The 26,436-nt window shown below is 39.0% G+C and overlaps 1 protein-coding gene across 15 annotated transcripts in view; it reads left to right on the top strand.

Annotated features, from left to right (window-relative positions):
• dlg1b (discs large MAGUK scaffold protein 1b) overlaps positions 1 to 26,436 on the top strand; it is a 145,601-nt gene that overhangs the window by 110,568 nt on the left and 8,597 nt on the right. For 6 of the 15 annotated variants that reach the window (XM_052133251.1, XM_052133249.1, XM_052133247.1 and 3 more), the window contains 10 exons: positions 4,098 to 4,224; positions 10,825 to 10,981; positions 11,360 to 11,462; positions 12,833 to 12,947; positions 13,213 to 13,389; positions 14,479 to 14,545; positions 16,325 to 16,424; positions 19,586 to 19,627; positions 23,480 to 23,530; positions 23,706 to 23,807. In XM_052133251.1, coding sequence (XP_051989211.1) covers positions 4,098 to 4,224; positions 10,825 to 10,981; positions 11,360 to 11,462; positions 12,833 to 12,947; positions 13,213 to 13,389; positions 14,479 to 14,545; positions 16,325 to 16,424; positions 19,586 to 19,627; positions 23,480 to 23,530; positions 23,706 to 23,807 — 1,041 coding nt within the window. Of the gene's footprint in view, positions 1 to 4,097; positions 4,225 to 10,824; positions 10,982 to 11,359; positions 11,463 to 12,832; positions 12,948 to 13,212; positions 13,390 to 14,478; positions 14,546 to 16,324; positions 16,425 to 16,716; positions 16,751 to 19,585; positions 19,628 to 23,479; positions 23,531 to 23,705; positions 23,808 to 26,436 lie in introns of all 15 variants that reach the window. The other 9 variants (XM_052133254.1, XM_052133250.1, XM_052133245.1 and 6 more) reach the window with 3 other exon arrangements.

The raw sequence follows: 26,436 nt of genomic DNA, 5'->3' as shown, positions 1-26,436 counted from the left end.
AAATCTGGCACCCATTCACATTTTATAGACCTACAGAGCTGAAATATTCATCTAAAAATCTTTGTTTGTGTTCATACACATTTAGGATGACATGAGGGTGATTGTTGATGTCATGGGATTGTTCACCCAAATATTGAAAATTCAGTCATCATTTACACACCCTCATATTGGTACAACCCCATATGGCTTTCTTTTCTCCATAGAAAACACACACACACACACACACACACACACACACACACACACACACACAAAGAGTTAGACAGAATGTTAGAGACTGCCAGCCCCAGAAAACTACTCGCATTTATTGTATTATTTTTTTTCTTCATACAATGATAGGTGACAGAGGCAGTCTGTCAATATCATTGTGCATCAGCATCTAATTTTGTCTTCCATGGAAGAAAGTAAGTCATGAGGTTAGGAGGATTATTTGCATCATACCAGAGTCAATGTATGTTGATGCCTTCAAAGCACATGGAGCCATGAAAAGAATGAACAGTTTAAATGGGTAAGGGTCACTGACTTTTACGAGAGACAGGGTTGATGTTGCAACAGAAAGATTGAAATTATCCTTAAGACGGCCCATGCCATCACAGTGAAGCCAGCAGACAAGAATGCTTTGCTCTGCTTTACTTGTAGGCGTGAAAGACAAATCGCAAATTCAATCAAGCCGGTATTGCTAATCCAAGCAGCAATATCCTAATGTAGGGGAGAAGGCAGCAAGTGGAACGATGCCACACTGGTTACAGAGAGCCAACCTGAGTTAATGAATGAGAAATAATTCTGTTTAGTGAACACAATCATTCAGCAGCTTGACACAGAATGGAGATAACACCGGTTACATAACACTGAGCAAAATAGTTTGGAAATGTCATGCTTTCGAATATCAAACAGTGTGGTTTATCTTATTTTGCGAGAGCTATTGTATTGAGGGCAGAGTGATCTGATTGATTTGGTTAGTGTGTTGCAGAGGGGGTGCCTTTTCGTGTCAGTAGATTATATTTTTTGTCCCCACAGAGAGCTATAAAGCGTGCATATCACCATCTGTTAAGCTTTTTTTATCGCACTGCTCCATTCCGCTCTGCTCTGCCTGAGGGTAAAGCGAGGTTTCTGCAGCTAAGCCTCTCAATCTATTACATTCCACGGTGCAGTATTCGTCTCAAAATCATTACTAGCCAAACAGGAGAGCTGGATATAGACCAGTGTCAAAAATTAGCCAGGCTTGGGCCACAAAATGCTACAGAAAGTGACAAGCTTGCACATATTTCTAGTGTGGGGGCAAAAATGCCACATAGTGAATTCCTACATTCTTTTATCTGATATATTTTATGGTATTTAGGTGTTTCTTCAGTGTCAGGCAATTTCATGTCCCAGGGGTTGATTTTAATTCAAACAGATTTCAGCTTTTTTCCTTTGGGGAAAAAATACCTTCTTTTCTAGTTTTCCCCCAAAAGTTAGTGTAATTTTAACCAAGCTGACAAAAATGTCTTGAGATGAAACAAGCTATATATTTTGCAATCAAGCTGTAATTTTGCCAAATTATGCTGAAAGTGTGAAAATATTATTTGATAGTGTGTATTTAGGATACATAAAATGGTTGCTATGAAATTAACCTTTGAAAGGCAGTGGAGTCAACCATGTTATTTCACAAATGTTAAAGAGACACTGTGGTGGGAAGTTCATGACTTTCAGAAAAAAATAGATAAGTCTCCTGTTGATGCATGTGCATGCAATATTGGACATTTGTTTGTAGACAAAAAAAACAAAACAAAACAAAACAGTGAGTGTGAAAAATGTTATAGCAAAAGTCCACGGTGCCAAAATTCCCCAAAGTTAAAGAAATACCCATTTATCTCTGTTAAATTTAGCATATTTTATGGTTATAGCTATTTCACAGTTTTTATCTTTTGTATTGGGAGCCCCTGCAATAGAAAATATTTTTTGCTTTCAGCTAGGGAAAAGTATTGTGATGATCAGATTAAGTATAGCTATTATACAGTGTATCCGGAAAGTGTTCACAGCACTTCACTTTTTCCACATTTTTTATGTTACAGCCTTATTCCAAAATGGATGAAATTAATTATTTTCCTCAAAATTCTACAAACAATTCCCCATAATGACAATGTGAAAAAGTTTTGCAAATGTATTAAAAAAAAAATAAAAAATCACATGTACATAAGTATATTCACAGCATTTGCTCAATACTTTGTTGAAGCAATTTGGCACCAATTACAGCTTGACACACCTATTTTTGGGCAGTTTCTCCCATTTCTCCTTGCAGGACCGCTCAAGCTCCAAGTTGGATGGGCAGTGCATTTTCAGATCTCTCCAGAGATGTTCAATCAAGTTCAAGTCTGGGCTCTGGCTGGGCCACTCAAAGACATTCACAGAGTTGTGCTGTAGCCACTCCTTTGTTATCTTGGCTGTGTGCTTAAGGTCGTTGTCCTGTTGGAAAATGAACCTTCGTCCTCAGTCTGAGGTCCAGTGTACTCTGGAGCAGGTTTTCATCAAGGATGTCTCTGTACATTGCTGCATTCATCTTTCCCTCGATCCTGACTAGTTTCCCAGTTTCTGTCACTGAAAAATATCCCCACAGCATGATGCTGCTACCACCATGCTTCACTGTAGGGATGGTGTTGCCTGGTTTCCTCCAGTCATGACGCTTGCCATTCAGGCCAAAGAGTTCTATCTTTGTTTCATCAGACCAGAGAATTTTGTTTCTCATGGTCTGAGAGTCCTTCAGGTGCCTTTTGGCAAACTCAAGGTGGGCTGTCATGTGCCTTTTACTGAGGAGTGGCTTCCGTCTGGCCACTCTACCATACAGGCCTGATTGGTGGAGTGCTGCATAGATGGTTGTTCTTCTGGAAGGTTCTCCTCTCTCCACAGAGAAACGCTGGAGCTCTGTCAGAGTGACCATCGGGTTCTTGGTCACCTCCCTGATTAAGGCCCTTCTCCCCTGATCTCTCAGTTTGGTCTGGCGGCCAGCTCTAGGAAGAGTCCTGGTGGTTCCAAACTTCTTCCATTTACGGATGATGGAGGCCACTGTGCTCATTGGGACCTTCAATGCTGCAGACATTTTTCTGTACCCTTCCCCAGATCTGTGCCTCAATACAATCCTATCTCAGAGGTCTACAGACAATTCCTTGGACTTCATGGCTTGGTTTGTGCTCTGACATGCACCGTTAACCGTGGGACCTTTTATAGACAGGTGTGTGCCTTTCCAAATCATGTCCAATCAACTGAATTTACCACAGGTGGACTCTAATGAAGTTGTAGAAACATCTCAAGGATGATCAGTGGAAACAGGATGAACCTGAGCTCAATTTTGTGTGTCATGGCAAAGGCTATGAATACTTATGTACATGTGATTTTATAGTTTTTTTATTTTTAATAAATTTGCAAAGATTTCAAACAAAATTCTTTCATGTTATCATTATGGGGTATTGTTTGTAGAATTTTGAGAAAAATAATGAATTTAATCCATTTTGGAATAAGGCTGTAACATAACAAAATGTGGAAAAAGTGAAGCACTGTGAATAATTTCCGGATGCACTGTATATATATTATATGCTATTCTCTCCTATTTTATTTTTTTTATGCAATAGCATATTGTAATATTTTAAACTTGTCCTTTGATATTGCATATGTAACTGGTCTCTGGCACTGATAACCAGGCAGAGTTTTGTCATGAGCTCAGCTAACTGTCTGCATCTAATGAGACATTTACAGAGAGACAAAGAGAGACAGCCTGGTAATATAAGGATAGTTTATGCTCAATTTCACACTAACCCCCAGGTCTCACTCACCCACATGGATATCTGTGTAAGCAGAGCCTCAGTGGAGGCCCAGGTGCTAAAAGCTTAGCCCAGAGTATAATTTACTGTCAATGTGCATCTGCTGCTGATAAGGCTTCAAACCTGTAATACGGTGTAAATGCTAAGTAGAATATAATTATGCAAGTTTGTAGGACTTGTGATGCTGTTACGGGATAGTGGAACCATTTGGTGCAAGCTTATACAGACATTCCAATATTTTACTTGTTTTTGTGAACTTTTTATTTCTGTTTTAATGAATCTGTTTTCCCCTCTCTTTTCCAGCCTATTCCCAGCACATGGAAAACCATATCAGCCCTCTGAGCTCTCTGAACCAACCGTTGCCCTCAGTGCAGTCTGGACGCTACTCCCCGACCCCAAAGACCATGATGGGCGATGATGACATCCCCAGGTACAATTCACCTGTCTCAATAACGACACTGTTTTTTCAGGGTTATTTATATGACTAGTTGAAGAGATAGTTTGCTCATTCCTTTAATCAGTTTGGATATACATTCATTGGCTCCCAGGAGCTTATTCTCTTTTTTTTTGGCATTCTCTGTTCTTCCTTATCATCATCGTCCTCTTTTTATCCATGATCTTCTCACTCCATTTTCCCCAGCCTCCATTCTCTGCCTACATAAGGCTGGTAAGGAAGAAGTTGTGAAATATTAACAGGTGCTCAACTGTGATAGAAGCAGCTCCATCATTTGACATTCTTTGGGGTATCCCACCTTTTTATTTTCTTTCTCTGCTACCCAAGTTCTTTAACATAAAACTGACAATTTACACAAGGTTTATTTCTGCTCCAGACTTACTTAAAACGTACTTCTCTGTCTGCTCGTATGAATGCACACATCATAAGAAAGTGATTCACTGCTGTTCAAATGCACTTTGGATCACATCATTTATATGTATAAATGTTTTCCATCTGAAAGGACTAAATATTAAATGAAAAAAAAAAATTAAATAAATTGCAAAGTAATCTCTTCAGTAAAGTAATCTCTTCAGTAATCAAAATGCTTGTTCAATTTAACTCTATTCTAATTACCGATGATTTAAATTGTATTTGTAGTGGAATATAGTTACTTATATTTTGTATTTTAAATATGTATTCCCGTTACATTTATTCCGTTACTCCCCAACCCTGTCAATAAGGTAATGTGTTGCCTGAAAAGGTCAGTGCATTACTGCACATCCATGATGTTCAGGATGATAACATGAGCAGTTTGATAGGCCAGATGCTCTAGAACCAGTTGAGAGGATCTGAACTTTGATATACTGTAATTCACTGGCATATGGCAGGCTGAGAAACTTGTGCTTGTGATGATTTACTGGGTTTGATCCAATGTAATTTTAGGAATTGCCATACTTTAACCCTTGAACACATAAATTGGTTAAACATTGCACACCCGGCTACATATTGGCAGTAAGTTTTACATGAAGTGATGTTTTGATCTGCCATTCCAGGCATTTCTCAATTAAGGTGTCTTGGACCATGTGAATTGACTTAACATTTAGTTTAATATTTTTTTTAATTATAAGGGAATTGCATCACTAACCCTTGAATGAAAAAATGGGTTCTCTATGACCCATATGTGTTTACTATTGTATTCAATGCATTCACTGGTATTACTCTTGAAATACATTGATTGTTTTCTTTTTTAATTTTTATGTAATTAATTATATTAAATACCATGTTCATGTTCATATTTATGTGTCATATGCAAGTATAGCTAGTTGTCATTTAGCCCAGGGTTTCTCAAACTTTTTTGAACCAAGGACCCCTTTCATGATGTCAATTTGTTGGTGGACCCAAGCCCCACACCCACCATCACAAAAAATATTATATGATTTACTAAAAGTATAAAATTAGGTCAGTGAGTTCCAATAAGTTTAAATGCATACAATATAAAACTTGCAGAACTGCCAAGCACTACTGTCGTGTTGTGTGAGGCTTCTGTGTGCAAAGTGTTTCAATTGCATTTACATCCAGCGATTGTACAGCAATTATCAAGTGAGGAATACGACAACACAAGAGATTCATTTCAGAGTGAGCACAAGCAATCACCAGATTGTTTCTAGTCACCACGGATTTAACAAGAAGCTTGATAGTCAATCATCAATTAATACTAACTTATATTATGAAAGAGGTATACTTTGTCTAGGCTTGTGTATATTCACACTCTGTATAACTTGAAATACATGTTGTTAACCCCTTCTATTTTTACCAGATGAAGTAACAGCTCTGTGTCTCAATTTATGATGGATATTGTCCAAAGTAATCTGCAGAAACTCCTGTAAATAACGCGTGTAAAAAGTAATTTCCACTCTAGTCATCTTGAAGCGAGATTAAATCACCAAGCAGAGTCGCTGTTACCATGGGATGAGTCCTCACACTTAATTTGTGGTCCGGAATCTACAACTTTTTTATACAGTGGATATAAAAGTCTACACACCCCTGTTAAAATGCCAGTTTCATGTGATGTAAAAGAATGAGACAAAGATAAATCATGTCAGAACTTTTTTCACCTTTAATGTGACCTATAACGTGAACAATTCAATTGAAAAAAATAAAAACTGACATCTTTGAGGGGAAGAAAAAAAAACAATTCACAATAACCTGGTTGCATAAGTATGCACACCCTTAAACTAATACTTTGTTGAAGCACCTTTTGATTTTATTTCAGCACTCTTTTGGGTAGGAGTCTATTAGCATGGCACATCTTGACGTTGCAATATTTGCCCACTCTTCTTTGCAAAAGCACTCCAAATCTGTCAGATTGCGAGGACATCTCCTGTGCACAGCCCTCTTCAGATCACCCCACAGATGTTCAATTGGATTCAGGTCTGGGCTCTGGCTGGGCCATTCCAAAATGTTAATCTTCTCCTGGTGAAGCCATGCTTTTGTGGATTTGGATGTGTGCTTTGGGTCATGTCATGCTGAAAGGTGAACTTCCTCTTCATCTTCAGCTTTCTAACGGACGCCTTAAGGTTTTGTGCCAAAATTGCCTGGTATTTGGAACTGTTCATAATTCTCTTCACCCTGACTAAGGCCCCGGTTCCAGCTGAAGAAAAACAGCCCCAAAGGATGATGCTGCCACCACCATGCTTCACTGTGGGTATGGTGATCTTAGGGTGATGTGCAGTGTTGTTTTTGCACCAAACATACCTTTTGGAATTATGGCCAAAAAGTTCAACCTTGGTTTCATCAGACCATAACACATTTTCCCATGTGATTTTGGGAGACTTGATGTTTCTTTTTGCAAACTTCAGCTGGGCTTGGATGTTTTAAAAGGCTTCTGTCTTGCCACCCTACCCCATAGCCCATTCATATGAAGAATACGGGAGATTGTTGTCACATGTAGCACACAGCCAGTACTTGCCAGAAATTCCTGCAGTTCCTTTAATGTTACTGTAGGCCTCTTGGAAGCCTCCCTGACCAGTTTTCTTCTCATCTTTTTATCAATTTTGGAGGGACGTCCAGTTCTTGGTAATGTCTCTGTTGTGCCATATTTTCTCCACTTGATGATGACTGTCTACACTGAACAGCTGAACTTTATTTGTGATTAATCAGAGTCACTTTAAATGATGGCAGTTGTGTAATGACTTCTATTTAACATGAGTTTGAATGTGACTGGTTAATTCTGAACACAGCCACATCCCCAGTTATAAGAGGGTGTGCACACTTATGCAACTTATTGTAAGTTTTTAAATTTTTCCCCCACAAAGATTTCGGTTTTTCAATTGACACATTATAGGTCACATTAAAAGTGGAAAACGATCTGACATGATTTATCTTTGTCTCATTCTTTTACATCACAAAAACCTGGCATTTTAACAGGGGTGTGAAGACTTTTTATATCCACTGTATAGGCTGTTAGAATAAATAGTTCTAAACTTCTCTTATGTAGAATTTTTAAACTATCATTAGCTTTATATTGAGTAGTTTTTCCTTTTTTTTCTATTGCTTATTTGATTACAAAAGTGCAAAACAATGTTCACAATTTAGGCATTTTCCACATTTGAGAAACACCAGTTTGAGAAACACTGATTTATCCAATGCCTTTATCAAAAGTGCATGACATTATACACCAGGGCTCTTCAACTACATTCTTGCAGGTGCCAGATTAACCAGAAGAAAACTTGAAGGTGACCAAGATATTTTCCATATCTATCTTAGCTAGCACTTTCATTGCATGTAAAATGTTACTTAAAAAGCACCACTAATGCTGTGCATTTATTCATATTAAAATAGTCACAAGGTGTACTGTATTGAAATATAATTTTTTTAAGGTCAGGCTATGTTGCTCTGTAAAATCTGGCTGAAGAACAAACATGACTTATACTCTTAACTAACAAATACATTTTGATCAACTTTACTTTGTAAATGTGAATTTGCACACAATAGCCAGCGCAGGAGCCAGATTTTTGTGCAGTTAATCTTTGTCAAAAGAAAAACAAGCTGAGTTGATGCTATTTGTGATTGAGAGGGCTGACTCACAGCTGTATAGAACCAAATATATTCAGGATATTTGCAGGTTCGGTTTCACAGTATCACTTTTTTACGAGCCCTACAGACCCTGAACCGATGAGACATGCCCGTTTGACACTTTAATAATAGTGAATAAATGCAAACATTTTCAGCGCATTTTCTTTGAACGTTTGGTATTCGGAAATTATTTCTCTTTTGTTGGTTAAGATGTGCTGACAATATTTCTACATCTGCGGTGATAATTTTTTACATCTGTAGATTTGACTGCACTCCACACAACTGATCTTTTTACATAAAAACATTTGATCAAAAAGAAGCAATCAAATGCTCACCTAAACAATGCGACCCATGTTTAGCAAAACAGTGTAACTGAACTATTGCCAGAAAAGCTTAAACATGTACTCCAGTCTGGACAACTAATGATGGCTGAATGCTTTTGCATGCACCATTGAGCATTGTTAAACCTACTGCTGATTGCTGAGGCTCATGCCTATGAATGCTGAGCTGTGCACAGAGAGCACTCTGGTATTTCAGATGGCGAGACAGCTTGATCAAAAATCAGTCGAAGGGTCAGACAAAAATGTTTGGTGGGCAAATTTGGCCCACAAGCTGCCAATTGACTATCCCTGTTATACACGTTACAGGGACTGTCCTCATATAGCAGCTACCTAGAGTAATATACAAATAAAGCAACATAAGTTGTTTGTGTAAGCAGAGTTGTTGAGACATTTCATGCTACCTTATAGCATCAGTATTCAAACGTAGAGCTATGGCGAAAAACCACAGGATATTTTGTGGTGTAGAATAATGCTATGTGCAATAGACAGGCTTCCCACGGACATGGAAAACCTGGAAATATCAGGGGATTTTAAAATTGTGATTTCCAGACCTGGAAAATTCATAGAAATTAATAAAATCTTCAAAGTCATGGAAAAATCATCTAATTTTGTTATAGTTAGTACATTATGTATTATGATCTGTCCTAAATTATTTAATCGGGGTGTTGGGGGCACTAAAATTGTAATTGGATTGAAATTTCACGCCAGCGAGTTTATATGTCATGTTATTTAGAATACCTGACCAATAAGAGACAACGATGTGCCGCTAATCCCCACCCATTTTAGGATTCAATGGTGTGGTTTTATTTTTTACAAATTTGCGATTATGTGATTTCGGTACCATTTTCAAAATGAAAGGCTTTAGGGTTAGGTTTCAAGTTATGGAAATGTCATGGAAATGTATTTGTTGAAAAGAGTGGGAACCCTGAATAGAGTCGAACCAGACCAGCCGTGCATTTTAAGACACTTTTCCACTGCACGTCACGGTTCGAATCACCTCAACTCTACTCGCTTTACTTTTGTGAGCTTGCTTTTGCACTGCAGTTATTGCCATCTCAACGTGGCTGGGATTATAGGCTCATCGTCATAGTTGCGCCGCCTCTACTGCCGTGACATCAACTTAAACACGATACAAATGGATCAAAATGATAACACGACCGCAAGCTGTTAGCTACTAGCTTATTGTGCTGCATAGTGATTTTTCACAAGTGTAACAGTTAAATTGGCCTGGTTGTTATAGAAGCAAGCTTCCAGTAGCTGGTCAGCTAAATAAAGTGAATCTTTTTTTAAGCGGAGTATAGAGTTAACGTAACAAAACATACCATCCTTCATCGTGGATCAACGCCAGTCCAGGGCACCCTCCCTCCCATTGCTCGCTGGTTTAGATAGTGTCCATTTGGTCGAACCATTTCCACTTTTCCTTGATGGTTCTGTAGTCAATTTTAAGTTTTTTTTAACACTGTTTGTAGGTCCGGTGTTAGCCATTTGCGGCCAACAGCTGAGACACTTCCTGAGAGACTTTTTCGTTTCGCTTATCGCTAACGAGTGGACTGTCTGCACCTCGTTTATTGACCCTGGCGTGGTTTTGCGCACAGCCATTTCTTTTTTCACAATTCGAAAGTCGCATGAACAAATTATGGTGCTATTGCTGTTGCTAACTTTAAAACTAGCGGGTTGATGTCACGTTTCGGAAATCCAGTACCGCTGGTAGTGACGATTCTCCCTGACCAATCAGTGATCTGCAGAATTTTTACGTTACATTTAGTATCGGCTCGGCTCGCTTGGAACCTCGACCGAGGTGGTACTAAAAAAGTAACGGGTTCCAGGTACTATCCACGGGTACCAGGTACTATCCACAAAACCCCAAAAAGTGAGCAAAATCGAGTTGAGTTGAGCTGTACCGTGCAGTGGAAAAGCCCCATAAGAGGCCAGTTATATACACAAATCTTACACTCTTAACGGAATATTTCAGGAATGTTGAAATATTAGGTCTAGCACTCTAGTCTCTTATTAAAATGTATAATGTTTAAGTCTTGGGAAACGTTTTCTGTGCCAGCTGTCTGTTTCTGATGCAATAAACACTTTGTACATGCTACCCAAAGGATCTGCAAGTTTTGTGTCATGTGTTTATATGGATGTACAAGGACTGTTTCTCACAGTTCCCCCCATGCTTATGCAGGGAGCCAAGGAAGGTAGTACTGCATCGAGGTTCTACAGGGCTTGGCTTCAACATTGTGGGTGGAGAGGATGGAGAGGGCATCTTTATCTCCTTCATCCTGGCTGGAGGCCCTGCAGATCTGTGTGGAGAGCTGAAGAAAGGAGACCGCCTGGTGTCTGTGAGTATTTGAGCAGCCACTGAAATTTGACCCTCTCATACTGAAGACAATTATCAAATCAGGAGTATTCTGCAGATGAACTGAGCCTTTTTTGCACTAACGGATAGTTCACCCAAAAATGAAAATTCTGTCATCATTTACTCAAACCTGTATGACTTTCTCTTTTCCAATGAACACAAAAGGAGATGTTGGGTAGTTTGTTTGTTACCATTCACTTTTTTTCCATACAATGAAATTGAATGGTGCCCGAGGCTGTCATTCTGCCTAACATCTCCTTTTGTGCTCCATAGAAGAAAGTCATTAGGGTGAGTAAAGTGGGTGAACTGTCTTTGCCCAGTTTATGCAAAAATTGCTGACTTACCATTGTCCCTCTCTCAGGTAAATGGAACAGACCTACGCAGTGCCACTCACGAACAGGCCGCAACAGCCCTGAAGAATGCCGGACAAACCGTCACCATTGTCGCTCAGTACAGACCAGAGGGTGAGGCTCTCACTGAAGGACATTTTGACAGCCCATTAATAACAAATGAGAAATCAATCAGCGATCAGCAGGAGTCGCTTAGCTGTCTTATAACGAGATGTAAAAAGCCAATAAGCCAATACTCCAGTTTTATAGCCATCTATTGGCTCATTTTAGTCATGTCAGGCCCTTAAATAGAACTCATAAAAATAATATATGGATATAGAATCACCCGAAGCTGATAACACATCCTGTCCTATAAGCCATTGTTATTCTTTAAACAATGCTTGTAAATTTTTAGTGGTCTAATGGTCTTTACTTTGTTCCTTTTAAAATGGCTTCTTCATAAGCCTTTCAGTTCTGGACACTAACTGAAGACAATAGAAGTCTCATTTATGAGTGTAGTGTCTCTTTGAGTAAATGGCTGCATTATTTAGGCCATCTAAATCTCCTTTGAACACTCTGTAAATAATTGAAAAATATAGAATTACATTTACTTACAGCTGTGTTTTTCATACCACTTTAACTGTTTTTATAGTACTTGGAGAGTACCTAACATTGTAAGCATGTAAAATTGCACATGTGAACTCTCACATAAAGAGAGATTTCAAAAGAGATGCGAAAGAGGGAGGAGTATGTTGTCCAGGAGGGGTTACACAGAGAGAACATGAACATCGCCCTACAGTATTTCCTTCACTCCTAGAGACAGTATGTAATACACTGTCATTGAGCTCTGGAAATCAGGTAGTAGACAAGTAGACTTCTTCCACAGTATATAAATCTAAATACGAAAGGGTGCATACTGCTTCAAGGATTACCCCTGACCCCAGTGTTGCTGATTGTAAGTACTGTTTTACTTAGTGTGATTAGTAAATGGTAAACTGCGTAAGGTGCGCTAGTTTATGAATATCACTCAAAAAGGCGCTTTTTGATTTTCAAATGGCTTTAAATAACTGATAACTTTTTCATTTTTTGTTGACTTTTTTTCTTTGTGGCATGCAGAGGTGGTATTTTGTTTCAGAGGTGGTTATCTGCTCTCTGATTCCACTGGAGAGAGAACTGGACCCCCCATAAGTACTGCTCGTAGTCAGAGTAAACAGTTTTTCTCTCTCATTTTCTCCCCAACTTGGTGTGGAGATCTGTTTGTGTAAATTAGAGAATGCTGCTGAACTTCAAACTACTATGTGTGACATCAAATGTGCAACACATTTTTTTCCTCATGATGTTGCTCCAATTTTTTTGTTTAAAGTCTTGCATATCTTCTACACATATCTAATTGTATATATGTGTTATGTCTGGTGAGTGGCTGAACAAACTAAAGCACCTAAAAAAGGTTTGTATATCAGCACCACTCTGAGAGTGTTGATGATTTGCTGCCTTGTGTTTTTTAGAGTACAGCCGATTTGAGGCCAAGATCCATGACCTGAGAGAGCAGATGATGAACAGCAGCATTAGCTCAGGCTCGGGATCCCTGAGGACTAGTCAGAAGAGATCGCTATATGTCAGGTACTGGACAGACATCTACAATTCACCATATAGAACTATAAACTGGACACAAGTACTCTTAATTATTATTTATTTATTTTTAATTGTATTGAATAGTTAGAAAGAGATTACTTTTATTTAGTTCATGCACTCATTTAAGTGATTAAGTTGTACATAATAGATATCAGAGGGAAGCTAGCATTTTCAGAGCAGCTACTCAGACTTTGCCACACATGCTGAAATGTAAAGGACGAGTCTGTGTTTCTCTTTTTGATGTTTTCTGCAGAGCGCTGTTTGATTATGATAAAACAAAGGATTCGGGTTTGCCCAGCCAGGGCCTGAACTTCAAGTTTGGGGACATCCTGCATGTTGTGAATGCTTCAGATGATGAGTGGTGGCAGGCACGGCAGGTCACTGCTGAAGGAGAGGTGGAGGAGATGGGCGTTATTCCCAGCAAGAGGAGGTGAGCGAATGAAGCTAGCTTACAAAAATTAGAGGTCTGCACAGGCCTTAAAATAAAGCCTGAACCCAACCGGTACAGACAGATCTTAAGCCGACCTGAACCTGAAGTTCCTTACTCTCTTTGCCATTTCTTCTCCTAGTTTTGAAGCAGTAGACTGGATTTTATGTAAGCATAGTTGGCAACATTCGTAACAGTATAGTAACAGTAAACATACACAGTTTTAACAAGGCACAGTGGCCCCTCAGCACACTAGTGTTGAAGAGAAAAAAGCATTAGATTTTACCGTTTACCATTTAAAACTTTGTAATCTGGAATTATGTCTAACAGTGTAAAAGTCACATGAAGTCCTCTTTGCAGACAGAACTCCTTCAGAACGTTGAATCTTTGCAACACCTGCGCTAAAATCAAGATAGACATAGAGCAATGAATGAAACAGAACGTCTCGAGATGCATTTTAAAACATTTTAGTTTTTTTTTTTACTTGAAATGCTGTGCAATGTTCAAAGACGTCTGTCCAGCATGTGTTTACATAAGGAAACAAATGGAAAATAGCACAGAGGTGCACAAAAACAAGTACAAAATGTTAAACATGATCAGTTACTTACACAATCATTTTCTCAAGATATTTGTATAAGGATGTGGCAACACCTCCTAATATTTTTGAGTCAGAATGTGGTAGACACTTCGGCTGTTTCAGCTTTATGTTTAAAAATGTGTGCTAAGTGTAGAGACTTAGACCCCATTTCCACCTGGTATTAGGATGCTTTTCGGCTGATCCAATGCGGTCATATGAATATGGCTCCCTGTTGATAATTCATGCATGTTTAACATGCCATCTCCAATGGCCTACTTCCTTGGAAGGTGCCTCAACAATACCTGGGAAATAAAAGACTGTTAAAGAGTCATAGACATTGAATCTGGACTGGACCTGAGTCATCCTATATGTTTTGCTGATAGCTCATCTTCAGTATCCCCTAGCACTTGTCTTGAGCTTATGTCCTAATAAAGGGGATTTGTGCTTTAAATGTGTTGTAAAATGGATTAAATGTTGATCAACAGCTACTCTAATCCTGTGTGTTTTCCTTCAAGAGTGGAGAAGAAGGAGAGAGCCAGATTAAAGACAGTAAAGTTCAACTCGAAGTCACGAGAGAAAGGGGTGAGTAAACCATTTCATACCTGCATAGCTACTGAGATAAGATACTGATGTCATCTAAAAGCAGTCAAACTGCTAAGACTCCTCTCCAAAACCTAGTAAACTGCCTTGCTGTCTGCTGTCTACTGCCTACATAAGGAGCAGACTTAGGCAGCCTCCTAAACTATATGGACACTTATAGGTGACTGATTTTGAACACTCATCATTGGCAGCAACTCCACAAGTGACACAAACTGTGTCACATGACAGACTTCAGTTTGATATTAGCATGTTGCTAAGTTAGCAATGAAATACTGTAAAAAGCATTACAATACAGCACAAAGCACACACAATAGATTTTTCTTGACTTGTCCACCATCTTGAATACATTTGGGGGGGTCTGTCCACAAAGGATACATGATGCTGCTTTAGATTTTGGCCAAAATTAGATTTCTTAGACATAGAAGACAGCATAAATATGGCTGGTGTCTACTTTTTGTAACCGCATTCTGTTTAAAATGCTGTCTAGGTAGGAAGCTAACTAGGTTTTGCAATGGAGGTCTTGCGTAGTTGTGGTGTTAGTGTCCAACAAAGCGAAATATCTAACAGTAAATACAATTGAAATGCATTTAAAATTGCTTTTGCTCATGTTCCTACCTCTGTGAAAGTTTGACCAGTTGTAATAATAAATCTCAGTCAGTGCGCTCAGTGGTATTGTAATGTTCTGAATGTCATGTACTAATCAGTCTGCCGTACGAATGGCCCAGTCTAAATTAACAGCATGTGTAACCGCAAGTGCTGCAGGCCCAAGCGGGGCCACATGTTATATAACATATATACTATAACAGTACTGTGAAGCATCTGTAACTCATTAATAAGGCAAATAAGTTAAAAGACCAGACCTGTAGTCATAGCACATTCTGTCTAACATGCCAATAAAGGCAAAACATGCATGATAGGAAAACAGAAGACAATACGCTTGCCATTGATGTTGGACTGCTTGTCCTTCTGTACACCACCCCTTCTTCTCCTCACTCTTCCCTCACTCCTGTCCTATATCAGAACCTTTTTCATACACTTACTACTGTAATACTCTTCAAAAATCTGCAGTGTAAAACCACTAGGCTTATAACTGATCTCTGTGTTAGAATGGATATGCCTGACATGCTGAATGCGATGCACCTGCAATCAGGATGCTGCGTCGCTGCCAATACTCATTGATTTCCAAAAAATACAGCCTTGTAGAACTACTTAACCATACTAATAATTGTATGAATTTTACATACAGGCTCTTTTTTCTGTCCTTGTGCCTATACATCAAATATGGTGAACAAGGAAATCAGCCAAACTTGCTCTTTGTTTTGTCCTGCTGATAAGGAAAGTAGCCAAAATCAAAGCAGTTATAGGCCTCCACATGCTTCTGGCACCCTCACAAAGCTTCTCAACCTCTGCATGCAAATACAGCCACTCTGTCCATCTGCCTTCACAAGCTTTCTCTCTTGTGTTTCTTTGGGTCTAATACTCCAATCCATTAATTTTTCACTTCAGTTCTTGATGCATTTCATACATATTTCTGAGTTTGTGTTGTCCTCCACCACTTAAAACAGAAAGTTAACACCTATCTACAATAAATTGTGAATGACTTATTATGGCAGTGGCATTTGACTTGAAATGGTTGATTAAACCATCAGAGATCCACAAATCCAAGAGCAGAAAACCCATATTTTATTATCTCCATACGTACATTAGACATCTTTCCCTGCCCTTCTTTTCTTTTGCCCTCCCCTTCCTTTACTTCCTCAGCAGTCCCTCAATGACAAGCGTAAAAAGAACCTCTTTTCCCGCAAGTTCCCCTTCTACAAGAACAAGGAGGCGAGTGAGCAGGAAACAAGCGATGTGGACCGTAAGTACAGACAGTCCCGCCACTGAAAGCAGCACCACTGGGCAAGAATAGGGTAGCAGGTCATAAAGACAGAGGTGGGCACTGCTCCACTGGGCACAGCGGGCATCCTAGCCCTCTTTAGACATAACGGCACCATGTGCTTACATATCCAGCGGACAAAGGTGTGTGAACCTCAGAAAAGCTTGGTGCCTGCTGTGTCCAGTGGCTGGACCAGGCCTCAGACTGTCTCAGTAACCCATGTACTGTTGTGGTTGTTGTCTCTCTTGTTGCTTCTTTCCTGACTGCTCCACAGGACAACCCAGATGACATGCTATCCAAAGGCCAGAGTAAGTGTCCCCTGTAGATGTCCACTTGGCCACCTCTATGCCAGACCTTAATTCTCACTTTGTTTTTCTGACATCTCATTGCGCTCACTCTCATAGATCATGCTGATCTTTCTCTAAAGAGCATGTTTAGTCCCAGAGTGCAAGAGCCATTTCTCCAGACACTTTTTACACTTTACACTAGCATCAGACATCCCAGTCTCTTACTGTTGGTTATGGTGGAGGGTTGGGATTTTCCCTCTAGGCTATATGGAATCTTCCATTATTCAGTATCTGCTTATGTTATCTTGGCTTGATATTCATAATCTATAGATTTTCCCCTAGAACTATAAGCTACGGAGTCTCTTAGAGGACAGGGAGGGAATTTATTTTCTGAAATAGTTTGCATTCCCTCACAATAAGTTTTGTTTGTAACAAGCAACTGTACCATCATAAAATATATTCATGATTGACCAAGAATAAGACTGCATTGTATTAATGTGGCATCATACATTCTAGCTATTATGTTTGCAGTTTTCTACAGTTGACTCCTTAAAGGTGCACTAAGTAATTTTATTTTGTTTTGCTCTTATTCATCTTCCTAAACAAGTGATACAACATAGAGCTGTTGAGGTTGTTGTCCAAGAGAATTTGCCATGGGTTACTACCTCTGTATTTTCCTATGGGTTTTTATAATAGGGTTTTTTAACTTAAAAATAAGGTTTGGGGTAAACAATACTTGATACGTGGACATTTAGTTGTACAATTCTTAAAAACTGACAGTCATACTTAAAACATGTATTTTGAAATCATATTGAACTAAATTCTTTTTTTTTTTTTTTTTAAATACACTGCAGCTTCAGAATGTAAATTTGAGGTATGAAAGTGTGTCATTTACATTGTAGAACAAATTGTCCACATATCATCATTAATATTTACTACAGACCTTATTTTACACAGAAATTAAAAACACCATTATTATAAACCATCATTAGGAAAATCCAGAGGGAACCCATGGCGAATTCTCTTCCGGGTTCGCCTACAATTGACGTCACAGCTGAACAGCTCTGTTGTTGGACTTTGTAATTGACACCTTTCGAGTGGATACATTATGCCATTGTAGAAATACCCTATTCACTGGTGTATTTGTCACCCATGATTTATTTATTCTGCAACTGAAAATGTCAAAAAACATTGCAGGGTTACTGAGAAAAAGTAATTAGTATTCACCTGGTCATACAATTTTAACATAGCAGCCACCGTTTCTTTTAGTGAGAGTTTTTTTTTTTAAGGAATAGTCCACCCAAAAATCCAAACCTGTATGACTTTCTTCAGTGGAACACAAAAGGAGACACCCCACCCCAGGTTTAAATATGAGAGTTTGGAAATGTTGAGTAGATGATAACAGAATTTAAATACACTCACCTAAAGGATTATTAGGAACACCATACTAATACTGTGTTTGACCCCCTTTCGCCTTCAGAACTGCCTTAATTCTACGTGGCATTGATTCAACAAGGTGCTGAAAGCATTCTTTAGAAATGTTGGCCCATATTGATAGGACAGCATCTTGCAGTTGATGGAGATTTTTGGGATGCACATCCAGGGCACGAAGCTCCCGTTCCACCACATCCCAAAGATGCTCTATTGGGTTGACATCTGATGACTGTGGGGGCCATTTTAGTACAGTGAACTCATTGTCATGTTCAAGAAACCAATTTGAAATGATTCGAGCTTTGTGACATGGTGCATTATCCTGCTGGAAGTAGCCATCAGAGGATGGGTACATGGTGGCCATAAAGGGATGGACATGGTCAGAAACAATGCTCAGGTAGGCCGTGGCATTTAAAAGTGCATTGGCACTAAGGGGCCTAAAGTGTGCCAAGAAAACATCCCCCACACCATTACACCACCAGCCTGCACAGTGGTAACAAGGCATGATGGATCCATGTTCTCATTCTGTTTACGCCAAATTCTGACTCTACCATCTGAATGTCTCAACAGAAATCGAGACTCATCAGACCAGGCAACATTTTTCCAGTCTTCAACTGTCCAATTTTGGTGAGCTCTTGCAAATTGTAGCCTCTTTTTCCTATTTGTAGTGGAGATGAGTGGTACCCGGTGGGGTCTTCTGCTGTTGTAGCCCATCCACCTCAAGGTTGTGCGTGTTGTGGCTTCACAAATGCTTTGCTGCATACCTCGGTTGTAACGAGTGGTTATTTCAGGCAAAGTTGCTCTTCTATCAGCTTTAATCAGTCGGCCCATTCTCCTCTAACCTCTAGCATCAACAAGGCATTTTCGCCCACAGGACTGCCGCATACTGGATGTTTTTCCCTTTTCACACCATTCTTTGTAAACCCTAGAAATGGTTGTGCGTGAAAATCCCAGTAACTGAGCAGATTGTGAAATACTCAGACCGGCACCAACAACCATGCCACGCTTAAAATTGCTTAAATCACCTTTCCCATTCTGACATTCAGTTTGGAGTTCAGGAGATTGTCTTGACCAGGACCACACCCCTAAATGCATTGAAGCAACTGCCATGTGATTGGTTGATTAGATAATTACATTAATGAGAAATTGAACAGGTGTTCCTAATAATCCTTTAGGTGAGTGTATTTTGGTGAACAACTACTTAAATATAAGTGGGGGGGAAAAATTGTGTAACTTTAAGTTGCAGAAGAGAGGACACTGTTACAGTTGTTTTTCTCAGGAAGAGTGCTGTTTCCCTCTAGTGGTATGTATGCGGAATCCTTCACTGTAGTTCTACTTCTGCTCTCATTTTAAGTCACCTCATGAATCATCATGTTCTCTTGTTCTTGGTTTTCATCATCCGTTCCCCCTCTGTTATGATTTCAGAGCATGTGACCTCAAATGCCAGTGATAGTGAGAGTAGTTACCGTAAGTTCTTCCTTTCATTGAGCCCTTCATCCGTCGTTCTCGTCTGAATTTCCTGTTTTTCTTTCACACATTTAACAATGTCATGCTCTCTCTGTCTGTGCTATGCAGTATTACCCTTTGTGTATGGGAGATCCATCATAGTGTATAAACAATAATGTATTATATAAAGTGTGGTAAAGGCTTCGCTGCTTCTGAATGACCAAGCAGTGTTATTCAGGACTTCTTAAGAGTTTACATTGCTCAACAAACATCAGCGCCCACCTCCGTCTATCTGAGCAGTACTGCAGTGAGACAGGCTGGGTAATGTACTTGAAGCCTCACAGATACAATACCAAAATCAATCAGTGAGCCCTCCGTCAGGCCCTGGCTCAGTCTCCATAGCAACAGTGCACCCCCCATCACTTTTCAGCCCTTGCCCTCTCTCTGTCAGAAACAGAGTCACAGCGGTGCTATATCAAAGCCACTCTAAAGATATTACTATACTGTCTCACGGGGGCCAGATATTACACACACAACTGTGATCCGCAGCACAGACAGCAGATTACGGCTAGGTTTCCCCAACTAACTCGCAATACAATGCACATTGTGATACATATAGTATGACACAGTATACACAATGTATCACATCATCATAATTGAATTGCTCTTGAAACTACACCAAACACTTGAAAGTGAATATGTGATATCAGTTTCAATTACTCTTTTATGGTTCACTTTACTTTCATACAGGAAATAGAGTATAGAATGTTTAGTTTTTTACACCTCATCCTCTAGAAGCGTTCTGACGGTACTGAGAAATGGCAGTTTGATTTTCAGCTTATTTAAACAAATTTTTCTTCATTTAAAAATGTAGGAAATAATAATGTTTTACAGAATAACCAATACAAAATGTTAATAGAAGGATCCAAAGTATCTACGGAATTTCATGAGAAACAAAATCGTAATGTATTGGTGTAGAATTGTATCGGCACTAGGGATGTAATCGTAAGGAATTTAACAATTTGGATTCCTCTTAATGATTCCATTAATGATTCTTTTTGTACTTTTGAAGAAGAAAAATTTGGAAATAAGAAATGCATTTTTTATTGGATTTACTGCCTTCAGCTGCATGTTATCAAATGAGGCATGATTTTATATTTTAACAGAACAGATTCTTGCGTTAATACAGACTTTAATATAGATGTTTTATTTATTTATACATTTTTGTAAAATACCACTAATTACAACAAACATTTAATGTGTATTTTTAACTACACATATTAACAACCATCTAGGAATTTCTTTAAGTCTCACATGCCTCATGCAGCCTACACATAACACAGTAACAATTCTTGGTTTATTTAGATTTGGACATGATGAAATGGATGACGTGCGCTTCATTAAATTTTGCATTCACTACAAAGAACAGGCTGATAAGAATCATTAATTCGGGTGGTAGCACTGTATGATTTGCACTGTAGATTCAAAAGAACCGACGCATTAGAGTCATTTGTTCGTAATTCGGGTTATACTGGTTGTGCTGTATGTTCTGCACTGCTGATTCAATAGCAGCATCGTAATTCTGCTGAATGGTAGTGCAGGAAACACTGTCAGGGTATTTTAGGGAATTATGCACTTTCAAGAAATGTTAATGAACCAAAAGTCATGAAAATTATTTGGTTCTGGTATTTATTTATTTGAAATGGAACAAGAATAAGAACCGGTTCTTGGATTCCAACCCTAATCAGCATAGCCCATTCATTCAACAGCTGTTCATGTCTTATGGACAGTGGCTGAGTTGAGATAGTTGAGACTGTAGTCTGTGTGATCTCTCATATATAATAAGACAATAACTAACAAAATCACCCAATTAATGTTTTGTTTCACATATGCCTTGAACTCTAACTTTTTTTAACACTGCTTTGCTGGGGGGAGGAAATAATTAATATTTTGTTCTTAAAGTAAATTTTCGATCTAATCATTTGATTGACTAAAATATGATACAATTAAAACAGTTTGCCAGTCACTTTTTAAAGTACATCACAGGCCCTTACAAATTCTACCTTATCAATTTAATGAGCATTGTTCATTCACTTACATTGATCACATTTCTGCGCTTAACTCAAAATGCACAGGTGGGCCACAAGTGAGCCTTAAGGCAGGTGCACACTGTATGATTTTGGCCACTATTCTGCCGTCTGAGACCAATTTCAAGAATCCTAAAGGATGTCTCTCGTCGCAGGGCAAAATCGGCAATCTTACAATGTTCATTGTGACCTGTTCACAGACGCCGATTAATAGCTTTTGCGATGATCTTCAGCCTCCGATGAAATTTGGCCAGTTTCTGAAATTTAGCATTGCAGTTGTATAGTGTGACTGTTATTACGACGGCCAGATGCGATATTCAGCTACTCTATCGCACCCAAAAGAATCCTGCTCCGCGTCTGGACCATAGCAACATTTGTGCCCAGTTATCACTCTACTCAAGCACTTTCAATGTTTTTTCTTCTTTTCGTTTTATATAAAAAGTTTTAATAAATAAATAAATAAGCTGAAAACACTCAGAGAAAAGTGTAACACGTCAGCAATATGAAAGCGTTATTCTCTGAATTAAACAAATACAGAGCTTACAAAATGAAGATCAATAAATTGTTACATTTTTTAAAAAAATTCTTTACATTTATCATGCATTTCCTTTACAACATTATTTTAATTTTAATATCTATTTTACTTTTAATAAATTTATTTTAAACATCTGTAAACTTCTTTAGTTAAGATTCACACCACTCCAATTATTTATAAATAAATAAAATACAATAGAATGATTGAACAGTTTATACTGGTAAGTATTCATGGGACGTTTTAATCCAAATCAGCAAATACAGTTGGATACAATTATAGAAATCTATGTCATGTTTGTGCATCATCCATAGGGAATTTGCAAGTGTGATATATTATCAGCCTTTATGAATTTTCTAAATTTTGCGTGACCTATAGGTTAATAATCTAAAAGAGGAGAAAGACGTACTATAATCCACCTTTTTTGTTTTCTCCAATGTGAATGGTGAAGTTTGTAATTTTTCTGGCCACAAGTCTTTTTATTTCCACAATGAATATTTGCTTGTGGTAGTTCATTATTACTCTATGCCACCTCCCGCACTCGTGTTCATTCTCAATATCTGTACTTTCTTATTATAGGCCTATTTGATAAAATCCATCTCTCTTGTAAATGTTAGCCTATGCTCATGATGGAGTGTTATTGGAGCAACGGAAATACTGATGTCCTTTCAGAGAGAGAAAAAATGCTCCTCCGTGGTGGGCAAAGTTTCGCTTCTATTCCGCAGCACTCCCATAACGATACATGTTCACTGATCAGGACGATTAGGACAACAGTCGGCTATGATGTTTATTGTGCAGTCTGACATAATGTTGCACAGTGTGCCATGGCAATAGCAATGCTTTCATATTGTACAGTCTGACAAGCAACAATCCTAAAGGACTATTATAAATCGTACAGTGTGCACCCGCCTTTAGGCAATCAGGACTGCTGAGAAAGAGCTCCACTTTAATCACTATGACAGTTTCACACCAACCATGACTGAGGACTCCATCACCTTACCACTAAACATTTGCATGGGAGATTGGACCTCTAGTGGCCACAAGTGGATCTCACATAGTTGTCAAACATTTAATAATACATGAGATAAAAAAGTTTTTTGAACATTGCATCCTTTGGGGTGACATACAGACTATTTAGCTTGGCTGGATAAATTTTTCTAAAACAACAGTAACATAAAGAAGATGATTAATTATACAACGGGATATTTTGGATATTCTAAGATACGCTTATCTGAATGTGTGTTCATTTCTCAGGTGGACAGGAGGATTATGTGCTGTCCTATGAGCCAGTCTGTCAACAAGAAGGTAAGATATATTGTAATGATTTTCTGTAATGGCAAAATTTGGAAGACTTTTATTATAAAATACATCCCATAAATTTAACCTAAATTACACATTATGGATAGTAAGGGTTTCTGTATGCCACATGAACACTTGTATTGGCTTGTATAAACTGATTTCATGAAATGTCTTTTCACAGTGAACTACTCACGACCAGTGATTATCTTGGGTCCGATGAAAGACAGAGTAAACGATGACCTGATTTCAGAATTCCCTGACAAATTTGGCTCCTGTGTTCCCCGTAAGTATCTGTACACCATGTGTATGGGCTGAGGAGATATTGACACATCATTATTGTTGATCCAACAAGGATTACAATGTGTTTTGCAAACAAATCAAATTAAAAAGGCATTCCATACTACACTGACACAGTGTGATCTGTCTGACAGCCTGCACCATAGTCTGGTAGATATGTTGTTATTTTTTATTTATTTATTTTATAATGGATTTTTTGAAATTGTAGTTAAGGTTTAAGGGTTTTTTCTTTGATCTTTTGGAATAAGAGTTCATGGGACAGTTAAAACATACTGTAACTTTGAGAACTTAAAACGTCCTGGTTACTTCCGTAACCTCCGTTCCCTGATGGAGGGAACGAGACGTTGTGTCGATGAAGTGACACTAGGGGTAACTCTTGGGAGCCCGAGATGCCTCTGATCTCTGATAAAAGGCCAGTGAGAATTGGCGAGTGCTATTTGCATGCCACTCCCCCAAACATACGGGTATAAAGGAGCTGGCTTGCGAACCAACGACACAACGTCGAGTGAGTGACAGATAGGAAGCTTCCTTTCCATTTAAAAAAAGACAATGTATTTAAACTAAGCTGCAATAAAGGCTCATTACGTACTTCTCAACTTGCGAATATAAGATAAATACTTAAATACATTACCACCCACATTTGCATGTCACTGATGTCTAATCAATATTTAGAAACTTGGCAGGATAGATACAAATAATTCCTACACGTCAGAAGAACTAACAAAAAGAGTGAAAATCCAAGAGATCCAAACTGTTGTCTTTTGCTAATTTTGGATGCATAGAGGGTATTTGAGAAGAAGTAAGAGAAACGCATGGCAGCAAAAAAAACTGCCTGTTTAATCCAAAGGATCAGAGAGTAGTCATGGAAAATTACAGTCAGGTGTTATTTATTTCGTTTTAACGCCATGTCAGCAACCAGGCTATTCACATAGCAAACAAAGGTTCATCAATAAATATTTACAATATTATAAGACACTTAAAATGTATACAAGATAAAAACTGTAAAATCCGTTCAGATGGGTGCTCAAATGTTATATTTATGAAACGAATGTTGCTCATCAGAAAGCACAATTAAGAGTTAAAATAATAGAATCGTGGGTTGCGTTTTTGGAATACTTTAAAAATGGACCGCAGTCACCAAATGTTTGATGGTAGGCACTAAAGAATGAAAATACAACATTTTATTCATGTATAAAGATTCCTGGATTGAATATCTGGCAACTGCATCAGCAATACTGTTGTCTTAACAATCAGCGTGCTGTCAGCTGTGCAACAGTATCAATACAGTCCGCAACATTCGTTTCATAAATATAACATTTGAGCACCCATCTGAACAGATTTTACAGTTTTTATCTTGTATACATTTTAAGTGTCTTATAATATTGTAAATATTTATTGATGAACCTTTGTTTGCTATGTGAATAGCCTGGTTGCTGACATGGCGTTAAAATGAAATAAATAACATTTGAGGACGATACATTGTTTACTACCGCAATTGTTGCCGTGTAACTACATTTATGCAGATGAGTCGTCTGTGTAAAGACAGATGACTTTGAGTTATATCCACATCAGAAACTTGCAGAGTGAATATCTGTTGAGAAATAGCAGTTATTAATGACAATAAAATTAATCGGTAAAATATGGGAGAAAGTACTGCAAAGACTGACTGAGGGAAAAGGACATAAAGTAGATCAGAGTCCAAACAAGACATTTTGTAACTGTGACAACCGCCAAAGGAAGGGACGGAAACAGGTGTCAGCTTAAGGGGTAAGCTTTTTATTTCTCTTGTTTACTATACACAATAACGGTGTTGTGGGGTTTTTTCCTTGGACGGGTTGTCGGGGCCCCCATGCTCCGTCACTGCTGCCCTTTTATGCCGCTCTCCTCATGTTACTGAAATTAGACACAGGTGTTAGTCATCATTTTAGCTCAGGTGTGAGCGCCCTTACCGCTTTTCTGTCCCGGACGGGCGCTTGACCACGCCCCCGCTGCCACATACCCCCACCGCCCGACTCAGGCCGGGGCGTCATCCGGCCTGCCTACCACTCCCCCCCATTTCTGGAGAGGAAGTCAGCAGCAGCCATCTGCACCCCCGGTCTGTGGACCACCTTGAACTTAAAAGGCTGGAGGGCCAGATACCAACGGGTGATCCGGGCGTTAGTATCTTTCATGCGGTGGAGCCACTGCAGTGGGGCATGATCCGAGCAGAGGGTGAAGGCCCACCCCAGCAGGTAGTATCGGAGGGTGAGGACCACCCACTTGATGGCCAGACATTCCTTCTCTACGGTGCTGTACTTAGTCTCCCTCAAGGAGAGCTTCCGGCTAATGTACAGCACCGGGCGCTCCTCTCCCTCCACCATCTGCGAGAGTACGGCCCCCAACCCTCTGTCTGAAGCGTCCGTCTGCAAAACAAAAGGGAGAGAGAAGTCAGGTGCATGCAAAAGCGGCCCCCCACAAAGTGCAGCTTTAATCTGTGTAAACGCCTGTTGGCACTGCTCCGACCATTGGACCGGATCTGGAGCCCCCTTTTAGTAAGGTCAGTCAGCGGGCTGGTGACATCCGAATAATTAGGTACAAACCGTCTGTAATAGCCAGCCAGCCCCAGGAACTGCCTC

Source organism: Xyrauchen texanus, chromosome 9, assembly GCF_025860055.1.
Source record: "Xyrauchen texanus isolate HMW12.3.18 chromosome 9, RBS_HiC_50CHRs, whole genome shotgun sequence".
Lineage (NCBI taxonomy): Eukaryota > Metazoa > Chordata > Actinopteri > Cypriniformes > Catostomidae > Xyrauchen > Xyrauchen texanus.
This window is presented reverse-complemented; position numbering and strand designations above follow the sequence as displayed.